This window comes from Daldinia loculata (assembly GCF_022478755.1).
Source record: "Daldinia loculata strain CBS 113971 unplaced genomic scaffold F4817scaffold_43, whole genome shotgun sequence".
NCBI lineage: Eukaryota > Fungi > Ascomycota > Sordariomycetes > Xylariales > Hypoxylaceae > Daldinia > Daldinia loculata.
Window position 1 is genome coordinate 255,358 of NW_026054897.1, and position 12,000 is coordinate 267,357.

The 12,000-nt window shown below is 47.3% G+C and overlaps 3 protein-coding genes across 3 annotated transcripts; 2 read left to right on the forward strand and 1 right to left on the reverse strand.

Annotated features, from left to right (window-relative positions):
- Window positions 1-3,208: 3,208 nt before the first annotated feature.
- F4817DRAFT_194154 (ribosome biogenesis protein Nop16) lies at window positions 3,209-4,585 on the forward strand. The gene is made up of 3 exons (XM_049298492.1): window positions 3,209-3,483; window positions 3,533-3,682; window positions 3,783-4,585. Exons 2-3 carry the CDS (start codon window positions 3,558-3,560, stop codon window positions 4,360-4,362), a joined length of 705 nt encoding a protein of 234 aa, XP_049156825.1. The 5' UTR covers window positions 3,209-3,483; window positions 3,533-3,557; the 3' UTR covers window positions 4,363-4,585.
- F4817DRAFT_194105 (uncharacterized protein) lies at window positions 4,505-6,144 on the reverse strand. The gene is made up of 4 exons (XM_049298491.1): window positions 6,005-6,144; window positions 5,692-5,883; window positions 5,386-5,606; window positions 4,505-5,326 (listed from the first exon to the last, which is right to left on the reverse strand). The coding sequence occupies exons 2-4, from the start codon at window positions 5,860-5,862 to the stop codon at window positions 4,858-4,860; spliced, it is 861 nt and encodes a 286-aa protein (XP_049156826.1). The 5' UTR covers window positions 5,863-5,883; window positions 6,005-6,144; the 3' UTR covers window positions 4,505-4,857.
- Window positions 6,145-9,129: 2,985 nt separating this feature from the next.
- F4817DRAFT_318210 (uncharacterized protein) lies at window positions 9,130-10,545 on the forward strand (the record flags this gene model as incomplete). The annotated part of the gene is made up of 1 exon (XM_049300896.1): window positions 9,130-10,545. One exon carries the CDS (start codon window positions 9,130-9,132, stop codon window positions 10,543-10,545), a length of 1,416 nt encoding a protein of 471 aa, XP_049156827.1.
- Window positions 10,546-12,000: the final 1,455 nt, after the last annotated feature.

Sequence of the window (12,000 nt, forward strand, 5' to 3'; positions counted from 1 at the left end):
TCTTCCGGCGCGTCCTCCCCCCCCCCCCGCCCCCCGCGCCCCCCCCCCCCCCGCCCCCGCCCCCCGCCCCCCCCCCCCGCCCCCGCCCCCCCCCGCCCCCCCCCCCCCCCCCCAACGAAAGAAGAGAAGGGGATAGGAAAGGAGGAGGAAGAAACTTGGGGCTTTCGCACGGTGATGGTGGTGGCGGTGATGATGATTGTAACTAGCTAGCATATGACTTAGTTGCGCTACATGTGTAGGCAGAGACATACATGCAGATGAAGAGAGAGCATTTCCCAAGACACGCATACGCAGTTCGTCACTTGAGTCTCGTGATTTCGCGCACACGCCCGCCCTGTCTCTCTTTTTACTACACCCTCAGATAGGTTGGGGGGCGCATGTGAGCAGCTGTCAGCAAGCAAAGCAGATCTCCCGGTGTCAGACGTCACGCCATAGCGCCTCATGCCCCCAAGAACACATACACACACACACTGGGTTAGCCTAGTATGTTTAGTACTAGCATATTATACCTAGCTATATGTATTATATCTCGGATGCCTACTAGTGTAAACCAGATGTAGGCCACACACACACACACACACACAACACCACCACCACCACCACCACTGCTGTTCATCGACCAGCCGGCGGGAAGGAACCTTCCCACCCACCCCTAATCTTTCCTCCCGCCCTCCATCGTTAGTAAATACCGTTCCGTAATGGAGGGCGTGAGGCACAGCCACATCTTTCCCTTGCTACCTATCATTCGGTAGATACCTTACCTACCTTGCCGTAGATGCTAGAGGGAGCCTCTCGGAACACATACACACATACACACATACATACATACATACATGGATACCCTCTCTATAGGGCCTGAAGTGTAACTCCACGTACGTCCCCATAGGATATATCTCTCTCAACTTCAATATATGCCCCTAGTTTATATGTATGCAAGGCATATGTTGTGAGAGTAATTACAAAGATTCGTATAGCTTTGCCTCTGTCGTTCGTGGACCCCCACCCCCCGCGCATTTCCTAAATAGGGAGGAAGAATGAACTGTTGTCAGCAGCGCAGCCCGCCACGAGATTCTGCGTACGTTAGGTACTATCGAATCTTCTTCAAACAGGTCTGATACGTAATGAGAAGTAGATCATATCTCAGGGCCTCAACAAATCATTACATACGTACCTACGTAACGGGACATAAAAAAAAAACAAGGATAGGACAGATCGCTTAGTGGAGAGGAACGAGGAAATCAGTAAACCAGGGTCTACTGCTGCTGACTCTGGCTGTATCTACGGAATACCTAACCTAATCTATCCAGCTATAGCTAGCTAGGCAGCTGTCAGTGATAGCCTAAGCCAAGAAGTCGTAATACATGGTTTGCGTACATAGGCCTACATAGTAAAAGCAATGTGCATATCTTGTCATCTTGTTTTTACTTGCTCTTTTCTCTTTAGCTTCTTTTGCCTTTCGCAAAGGTCTAGGCCGATTGGAGCAAAGTCTGGTTCGTCCATTCATCGTTTGTCCCACTACTCCTCGGCCGACTAACGCTATCACACCCAACATCTAGAATGATCGTCACTGCAGAGTCGAGGCGTATAGTACGTAGCTAGCTAGCGCTTCCTCACCTTCGCCGGTCACCTTTGCTCGGTATGTCAGACCCACTGAAGATGATAAGATCTACCGTAGCCTAGAGCGCTAGCTACGGTAGATACCCGGGTTGTGTCAGCAGACTCGCTTTCCCCTTGGTTCACCCATTGTTCAAGTACGTATGGTCGGTTTTTGACAGCTTTAAACAAAGCTGCCGGCAAGTCGTCTGACCACCGTGAACAGCCTTCCGGACGAACCGAGGCTGCTGGTTGGCAGATTTATGCTCAGCTCGTGCTGCTAAGATTCGACGGCACGAACTATGAGGGAAGCCGCCTGATGTGGAGCCGGGAAATCTAGATGATTTCCGTAGTACTATGTATGTAGATCGTATGGTAAGCATGGAGTCGCCCCCCCCTTCACAGGGAAATGTCAATCAAGCCAGGCCTGCTAGTAGCGCTCCATTGGTTCGATCAATCAAGCAACCAATTCATGATCTCAGTACCCCAATCCAATTCATTGGCAGATGAGGACTCCGGGATCCGAGATCTTCCGCCGGCGCAACATCGACACTAGAGCAGGGTCCCTAGCGATGTAGAGCGGACCCGCAGGTAGCGCTGCTTTGGCGGCGGCGCGTAGAGATAGGCATCCCGCGGAGGTAGTATACAAACGTATGAAGATGATGAGGTGGCGCTCTCCGAAGCCCGATATTTTAGCTTCTTCTTCGCGGGTTCTAGTAGGTTTTGGATCTGCTAGCCAGGGGTACATTTTGGGGGAATGGCTCCGTGATTCGAGACTTACATCGAGAACAGAAGGGCGCTCGGGGTTCATTCCTGATCTATAACTAACCTACGCCCCTGTTCTGCAACTCTGCGTGCAGCAGGCCGACCATTGCATCAGAATCGCGGGCTTGGCCGCATCGGCGGGTTCCAGAAGTTCACCTGGCTGCCGATTGGCCTACCCGGAACCCTAGCATTATTCGGATCACGAAAGCCTACTGGGCAGGGAGTCGGCGATCGATCAGAGTTTGGGGGGTAAAAGTTTATAGACTCTCGCCGGTTGCCCTGAATCAACTTTAGCGAGGTGACAGGAGTTGGGGACTCGTATCCTCGAAGAGCTAATACCCGCGATGCGGATATGTAACGTCAAGTGTAGTACTGTAGTACTGTAGTACTTTGTTGTTGCGTTTGGAATCATCTCGGGACTTGAGGATTCGGTTACAATCGTTAGTCGTTCCAGTTCCAGTTCTACGTAGGAATATGTAACATCGTCTTTCTCATGCACCGCCCCGCCTCGCTTGAGTAGACTGGAGATAGCAAAGACTCCGTGGACAACGGCCTGTCAAACCCACATATTTTCATGATAAATAGGTACTTGTATAAGACTTCCTCAACTTGTACGGTAGATGATAGATGGTAGATGGTCGATGATAAATGATAGATGGGAAATATTAAAAGCACCTCACAACTATACACAACGCCAAGCCCAGCCAGCATGGGTTGATGTAGCAAGAAGCTGCCCCGCAAGGCTCGTATCAATTTACCCTTGAAGAAGAAAAAAGAATAAGTGGCAGGTAGTTTTACTCATCCTAAAGGCTAACGAATTTTCACCTTAGTATTGGAGAATCGCGATATGAAGCTGCTGTACGTACCTAAAAAAGCATGTGGGGGAAAGACGAAAGATGAAAGACGGGCAGCCAGCTTTTAGCTGCTTTGATCAGCTAGAATGCACGTGCATACTAGACTCTAGATAAGATAAGAAACAATGTTCTTTCTTATCTTATCATTAAGTGGTATCAACGCTGCATCGTAAGAAATTTTGGAGCATTTTACAATATGCTGCATTATTCCTAGTGAAACAAGAAAGCGAACGAACAAGCATTGAATCTCAGCGCGCATCAGCTATACCTCGTAAGCTGGCGAATCCTTTCATACGACGTATATCATATAATTGAATAAGTCAAAATACCATACCTGATAACGCCATGGGTCGTGATCTTCAGAAGCGCAAGAGACGTTCTTCTCGCCCCGCCATCCGCCAGCCTTCATCGACGTTGAGATCGAAGCGCCTGTTGAATCCGCTGGGGAATGACTTGGTAGCTAAGAGCTGGTAAGGACTCTCTATACCTCATATATAATCCACCCTCTAGTCGCATACCGAAATGAAGGTAAAAAAGAATTACCGGAGCTAAGACAATATCGCGATACAGGAATAAGAAAGAAACCGCAACGCAGAACTACCGCCGTCTCGGCCTCGTGTCCCGCCTGAAAGCGCCTACCGGTGGCGTAGAACCCAATCTCGCGTCAAAGAAACTGCAAGGACGAGCTACGAAGCCTGTCGATCCTTTCGCCATCAGCCAACCCACCCGCGCTGTTATTAGCGAGGTGCGCGTGGAGCGGGACGAGAACGGCAAGATTATACGCGTACTCGACGGTTCAAAGCGGAAAGAAAATCCGCTAAATGATCCCCTCAACGGCCTCGACTCGGATGATGATGACGATGAGGACGAAGATGAGGAAGAAGAAGGTGAAGAGTGGAGTGGAATCGAGGACGCGAATGGACAGGATGATATGATCATTTCGCAGCTCGAGGACGAAGCCAACAGGCCTATAGTTAAGAAGCCACGAACCCTGACCAAAAGGGAGACTGAGTGGTTACAGAGCCTTGTGGACAAACATGGAGATGATACTAAGGCTATGTCGAGGGATCGCAAGTTGAATCCGATGCAGCAGACAGAGGCGGATATCGCTAGGAGGATTAAGAAATGGAGGGGTTCCTCGTCGACTTAAAAAAAGGGGAAAGGGACTCTAACCCGGTGGATGGAGTTTTCTGCATTGCAAGGAGTTATGGATCTTAGTATTTTGACTGGCTAAGAAGTTAGCCCTCGGTATATACTTGAAAAAGCATAGGCTATCTTGCCGTCGTTCACATCTAGATACTTAGGCATACATAGGTATTGACCGAAACAATAGAGTGAACCTGTGGAATAGCTATATAAAGCCAATATTTACCCTTCCCTGCAAGATCTATCTGCACACTATGCTATCAGAACATAAAACATAAACGCAACAATCGTGGGCACTACCCTGATATCCCATAGTACCACAATGAAATAGGTATCCGGAACACCGATCACCGTCGTGAAGTCTTTTGTACTGGCCAGCCACCCTGTCCCAAACAACTCTTATCCTATGTACCTAGGTAGTTTGAACTTTCCCAAGGTCCTCGTCAGCTCCTAAACGCATCCTCGGAAACACGAAATCGTTACGCCGACATAAAACACTTTAATGCAACGTCCGGTCGTAGTTCGCGCTGGGGAATTGCACCGGCCTATCGTCGTCGTACTCCTCTGCCGCGGGTGGGGCGTATATGTGAGGCCTGGATGTTTGAGAACCGTAGGGGTCACCGTATAGATCGCTGTGCGCTGGCGATGTGCTGTGTGTTCGGTAGGTATCGAAGGGGTTCTCGAGAGGAGCCGGGGACGTGCTGTGTGGTCTGTACGCCGTATCGTTGTCAAATCGTCCACCGAACGAATCCGGGTCGTAAGGACCGTCATGGTGATCATCCTCGTGATGATCGTCCATCTGCACCGGCGCATATGCTTCTTCGTCGTGCGGCGCCATCGAGAAAGCTGCCTTGTCCGGGTCGATGTTCTGGCTAGTCCCGATGTTTTCGTAACCGGGTAGACTCTCAGTACGCTGATAATATCTCAGGGTGTATACGCTAACGGCTGTCGTTGCAGCCCAAGCTAACCTATGCTAACAGTTAGTGGAAGATGCTCAGGTAGACTATGGTGTTAACTAGATGCTTACGTTTCGAAGAAGGCGATTCCAACAATAGCCTTGCTAACGGAGCAACCTTGCCCGCACGAGTTGGCAGTATTGTAGGCGGCCTGACTAGCGAAAGCAGATAGCCAGAAGATGGCGAAAATAGTGTCGGTAACGACCATTACATGCGGCTGGGCAGCCTTTCGAGTTCGCTCAAACCGTGGCGCCAAAGCTAAATATATCCAAGCCGGGATAGATAAAAAACACTGTTACCATAGATCTTGTAAGTAGCTGTATGTTTAAATTTTTCTTTTCCGTAAAGGATGTAGTAAAAGGAGACCTCCTACGTACCAGTCCAAATGGCCAGCCATTATTGCCGTTAATTATCGAACTATCGGCTCGAAACAAGACGATCTCGAGGATGAATATGACTATAGCGAGGACGCCTTGGAAGATGTGGAGGCCAAGTTTGGTGTTGGGCACCTTATCTGGGTTGACGTCTAACTTCTCGAACAATGCCATTTTTAATGGCTAGGCTAAGTTCTGCAGGCCGAAAGTCAATATGTCGATTTTGGAGTAACTAGAAGGTTTACGATGGAAGGTTTGCCGAGCATCTAGAAGATTTCGGATTGGAAAAATTGAGGTAGTGCGACAAGAAGCTTACAGGACGGAAACAGCCAAGCAGGCTACGTCGTATTTTAGGGGCGGCGGTTGCGGCTGATGACGATGTCGAAACGTAAAATGACAAGGGCTTGAAGAGGTTTCAACTTTCAACTCGGATACGGGTAGTTGAGTTGATGTCGCGCCAGCTTAGGTAGTTAGCCTTGATTCAAATAACTATATCTAAATTGTCAAACTTGTCAAATTTCTTTTCAAAAAAAAAAAAAAAAAAAAAAAAGGGGAGGACTGGAGACAATGTAAAGTTCCAAAATTGTGGCCGGGTCGATGAAATGTTATGATAATGTATCTAAATGTTTTTGTGTTTATGCGGTATGCCTACCTAGCAACACATGCATGTACTAATGGACCTTAGCTGACATCAAATGACCCTCGCGCTGATGAATAGCGATTGCGTGTAATGTACTAGAGGGCCCAAGCACCTGGCGGGCCTTTTTCGCTGTGCTCAAAGGGCGTCAAAAATCTGGGACAAGTTAAAAAGGCTGGGACAGATAGTGTTTACTATATAGAATGTATGGGCTGCATTAACATTTTCAACCATTTTTCAGGTTAATAAAACCTTTAACTTAACGAATTTTATAGTTATAAAAAGTCTTTTAATATTAAAAAATTCTTTGAAAAATAATAGAAATTTTAATATAAGTTGCATGTTTATAACTGTAATATTAATTAAGTTATAGTTATTATAATATAATATTTTTTAAAAAATATATGGGATGTGTAATTTTTTTAAACCTTTTTTTTTAAAAAACAATTTAAAAAAGTTTATTTTTTTTAAAAGATTGAAAAAAATATTTTTAAATAAAATATAATATTTCGAATATATATTGTATTAAAAGTTTCTTTTTATCTATTTTATTTAATCATATATAAATTTTTAAAGTATGCATTTTATGTGGAAAACACGTATTTTTGTTGCCAAGCCTGTCCCAGCCTTTTTGACCCTCTAGTAATAGTGAGGGTCCCGGGGGGGAAGGGGGGTATTCTATTTTAAGCTCAGCCACAGTGAACTGCTGTTTTTACTCATTAGCGAACGTAAACACAGCCTACCTATGGGCGCCACGATAGACTAAGCTCTGAGCCACTATCTTCACAAGGGCTCTCTATATTAGCGCTATTCTCTAGGGATGCGAATTTTATTATACGACTAGCGTATAATACCGTATAATATTATATAATATCGCATAATTGATCAATTATGCGCATAATCGGAAACGGCCTCTTTTTATCCGATACGCTAGTACTAAATCGGAATAACAATAGTAATGAAGCATCGTGTTTAAGGCTACAATTAGTCAAATGTTTCCGTAGGTTATGTAAACCTAACCCAACACATAACTCCCTTTTACAATGCTTGCATGCGGCCCTTTTTTGATTAGAGTTGCCTTGATCGATTTCCTCGAATTGGCTAAATGTGAGGACATGTTTAGGTCGCATTTTGGCCTGAATTGTTGATTTTAAAGGCCAAAATAAGTGTTGTTGTGGTTGGAAAAATATATTGTGATTACATAATTATTCAATTATATGATGCGTATTATACGCATACTACGCATTATACGTATAATACCGCATAATTGATGAATTATGCGCATAATTCGCATCCCTACTATTCTCACTGGACAACTGACGAGACCTCCGCGAAACCGGAACTAAAAATGCATAAACGGGTCCACGGCCTATCTTACTCTCCGTAGAGTGTTGGCCGACACTCTACGGAGAGCAATATCACCCTGGCCGGTCTATGCAAAATACCACCCACCGACGAGAGCCAATCAGAGTTTGTTTAACACAAATCTTCGCTGGACGTTGACTGAGGCTGGAGACGCTGAGACAGAACTGCAAGAGACAATAACGACGTGATTGTGTCTAATCTGGGTCAGATACCGACTTAGAAATTATGTTGGACTCGCAAGAGTTGCTGCGTGGGGCCGAAGGCGTAGATATCAGGTATAAAGACGTCCATGAGAAGCTGCTATTAGTCCCTCCTAGGTCCGAAGATTAACTGGCTGACGGAGCTGATCCCTGAGGAGGGAGAGGCCGTGCTGCTGCAAGTCGAGATGGACACGAGGAAGAGGTTGGCGCTGACCTGGCTGAACCATCCGAGGCCGAGCCTAAAAGGTGCGTGGCTATTCTATCGGCTTGCAGTCGCCGAGCTGAAGCGATCGTTCCTCTACGAGATCATGTGGCTGTCCTTTTACTACACGTTTGGCATCACGAGCCTCGTCGTCACATGGACCATCCTGCCATTGCGCCGGTAGAAGAAGCTCCTGCCGCGGGGCCTGCTGTATATGCCCCTGTCCTTAGCGGAGGGAACAGTGCTGGATCTGGTTATAAGAAGGGTTCGGAGATTCGTTTGGGTCTGGTGGATTAGATTACGCTGAGTAAGGGGAACTCAGTTCTTACTTGTATAACTGCAGGTGAAATCAGCAAAGCCATCAAACCCACGGCCGGGCCCACAGCCCTTATAAAAGATTTCTGCCACAAGACTTTGTAACAAACCTTATTCTTTCCTTAACTTGGCCCGAAGCATGTTAGACTTTTCCAATGTTCTAGGTGATTTGCCACGGTTTCAGTTGCAAATCATAAACTGCTCGGCAAAGGCCTGACCTAAACATGCCTGCCTCCCGTCCTACCTGTGGCTTCTCCTCCTTCTACCAAGAAACTCAACTTAGCAGCCAACATCCATCACTTTGCTCCTAAATTGCACTTCTAGTCCCTCTGAAAAAACAGCCCAGGAACCTCATCAATCGATTCCCGTGCATAAGACATAATACAAACAACTACGCACTCTTCGTTGTGCCTGGCCCGACACCACTACTATCATCAACAAAATCCGCTTAAAACCTTCCCAAACACTAGATCCTCTCTATCGGGCCAAGCTCTGTGCAAGTCACCATTCTCGCTAGAAGCTCACACTCTCAACCCACTCCGGCACATACCAAGGTATGCATCCAGGCCCAAAGCTCATAAGCACAATAACATTTAGTGACTGAAAACTAAGGGGAAAAGTGCGCATACGGGCAGAGTACATCAAGCTTCTTGCATACCTTCCCCAGGTGCCTCGTCCAGCTCGCTATATCACCTCTCCAGGTGCCCGGCCGCTGAGAGACAATGCTATTGCGAGATCGCAACAGTCGTCGAGCTCTCGATGATACAACGCAGAATCCACTGGTCACTACTATCTTTGCCAAATCAAAAGACTGGTCACTTCGAGTCAGAGAGTGGTGCACATCGTCGTACCGCACCTGTGATGTAGGCGAACACGAACCAAAATGGGTATCCGCTCGGCGATCCAACCTTACAAACTGCGCATTCTACCGACTGCCAGAGGAGCTGGTATTGCTGATCCTGGGCGACTTGGATAATGCAACAAAAGGTATCGCCCAGCGTACCTGTGGACTATTCATGAGAATCATGTTTGATCCGATACTAGACTGCAGGACGCCTAGATGGTGGAAGCGTGGATATTCAGCGCTATTCTACGTTACGCCTCTGCAGCCTCAACTTGTACTACCGGACCGGCATCTCTTGGATCGGGACCGATTCTGTAATGATTGTCTCAAGTTCCGAGAGGATGGGAGATACGATAACGCTATAAAGGCGCTGCAGAGTACTCTCTGGTGCTCCTACTGTAACGAGTCTCATAAGCGTCCCCTGTTCTCATTACGGCAGAGAGCAGCCTCCCCGGCGACACGAGTCTGTGTTTTGGCCGAAGGAAGGGCACAGATCTGCAATCACGAGTCTATAGGATCCAGTTGGCTCATGGATCCGAAGCCCATCCCTTCAACCAAGGCGCCACACCAACTATGCCGACACCCCGATCATTACCTGTCTTGGTATACCTGGTGGAAACTCTCATGGGCAAACCCTTTTGAGTACGAGCTCATCATACATGGAAAGCCTCATTTGAATCTTTTCTTCCACTATACCGGCTCTCCTGGAATCAGTTCTCAAGCAACAATCCTCTTGTTCAAGCTTCACCACCAGACTCCTGTGACCCGGGCGTTCTTACAGGAACGACTGATAGCAAATGCACATATACTGGGGAAAATGCTCTGTCCACATATCACGGTCGACGACGGGCAGCTGCTACTACCATTCTGCCCGGACCGTTGCGCGTGCTTCGACACTATGCGATGGAATAATCATCGTTGTACCACTTACAAAAACCACTGCTGCGGCTGTACCGCCGCCGATTTCCGGGGCCGAGTAGGATATTTCCTACCAACATCTTCACTTCATCAACACGACTATAAATGTAGCGTTTGCGATGCTATTTATAGCTGGCGTCGCCATGGCTCGGCTGTTACTATCACGATACACGCTCTGAGGCGGTTCAACATTCATCACTCAGGCCGCCTGCGTAAAGGTTATCCGCCACGATCTTGCTGGGAATGTAAGATTCATCCTGAGTCTTGGGGGATCTTAGAGGACGATGAACTCCGCCATGTTGCGTGGTGCGACGATATATTCTGCGCATCCCGGTGGAGATGGGTACAGCTATCGCAGCTATTATTAGACGTATAGGCCAGTAATGATATAGAGTATTAGGTTGCCTAGGTATCTAACATCTATTTTTTTCTTTTGAAGACATGCTTCGGAATCTTCCAACCCAGGTTAATTATGGTGGACTTTGGCCATCTGCCGACTGGGTCTTGACCTAGTATCTTTGTGGATAGTGCAACGCAGTGTGCCGGCTGCGTTATAGCTGCATCTCCGACTTCGCGCTGTAGACACAAGTGTCCACAGCCTTTTACAGGCCGACTCCAAAGACTCCAAAACAGAAGCCAGCCACTCGAGAATACAAGCTGGCTGCCAAAACAGTGCCTCTGCGTAAGAAGATAGCAGAGACCTCTATACAGCTCGATTTATATCCGCCCACGCTCTAGAAGCTACTTCTAGGGGTCTAGGTGTGTCTAGCAGGTAGGAGCTGCTTACGCTCACATCATCGACGGATCGGCACATTCTGCCGACCAGGCGCCTGGGGCGCAAGCCTGTACAGAGTTGATAATTTGCGTCTAGCTCTTTCGGCTTTCGCTGAATATACGATTGATATCTACGACATGCGGGATAAGGATATCGCCTTCTGATCTATAAAGCTTTTTTTATTAAGGAGTCGGTATAGTAGTTACTCTGGAGTCGTGACTGCCGAGGTTTTGGTTGTAGTGCTCGACGAGACGTATAGGGTGTATGTAGTCCCGTGTAGAGGATCTATGATACGATAGCTGTAGAGACAGATCGAGCGTAAAGCTTACGTCTAAGGTAGCTCAAGATCGAATAGATAAGAGTACCTGATAAGGTAACGGCTCCTATCAGTACACGAAACTAATAACATCCTTAACTAGGTCAATCCGGTACCCCAAACCCTGATTCCTACTTCAATACCTAATAACAGTACTTACATCGCTATTTCTAACTACAGGTCACCTTTGCCCATATTCAGCGTCATTCTCGTCTGCGCGCCCGTTCACTTCGAAGTACTACCCTTGACCGCGCACTCCTCGGTCACGCCACCTACCGTAGCGTTGCTGTGCCCGAATGCCTGCCCATAAGCAAGGTATTGCTTACGTCGTGCGACTCTAAAGGCTAAAATTACGATCAGCAACAATAATTACTACTAGGACAGCCGTATGGCTATGTTGGCCGAGTGAGTACTAAGAAAGTTACTCAACAAGAGAGATTATCCGACGACAGAGGAGACTCACATAAATAGGTTAGTTACTAAGAAATATTTTATTCCCGAGAGGCTTTTTTACCCAGAGAGAGGGCTACCGAGAGAGTCACCGCCGAGAAAGAGTGACTGCCATAACGAGAGACTATTGCAAGGAGAGGGTTGACCGGTGAAAAGGTGAAAGGTTAGTTGTTGAGCGGGAGATGCTTCTAACTGAGAAGAGATCTTGAGTACATAGGGGGGTTGTCTGCCGAGAAGATTGATTGCCGAGAAGGAGGAGCTCGCAAGAGAGGTTGTTTGCCAAGAGAGGT

What these genes read in the sequence shown, in the direction of transcription:
- F4817DRAFT_194154 (XM_049298492.1), top strand. Translation starts at nt 3,558, where the DNA reads ATGGGTCGTGATCTTCAGAAGCGCAAGAGACGTTCTTCTCGCCCCGCC. An exon ending in GACTTGGTAGCTAAGAGCTG is followed by an intron (nt 3,683 to 3,782) that starts GTAAGGACTCTC and finishes ATCGCGATACAG; the next exon opens with GAATAAGAAAGAAACCGCAA.
- F4817DRAFT_194105 (XM_049298491.1), bottom strand. Translation starts at nt 5,862, where the DNA reads ATGGCATTGTTCGAGAAGTTAGACGTCAACCCAGATAAGGTGCCCAAC. An exon ending in ATGGCTGGCCATTTGGACTG is followed by an intron (nt 5,607 to 5,691) that starts GTACGTAGGAGG and finishes CTATGGTAACAG; the next exon opens with TGTTTTTTATCTATCCCGGC. An exon ending in GGAATCGCCTTCTTCGAAAC is followed by an intron (nt 5,327 to 5,385) that starts GTAAGCATCTAG and finishes CTGTTAGCATAG; the next exon opens with GTTAGCTTGGGCTGCAACGA.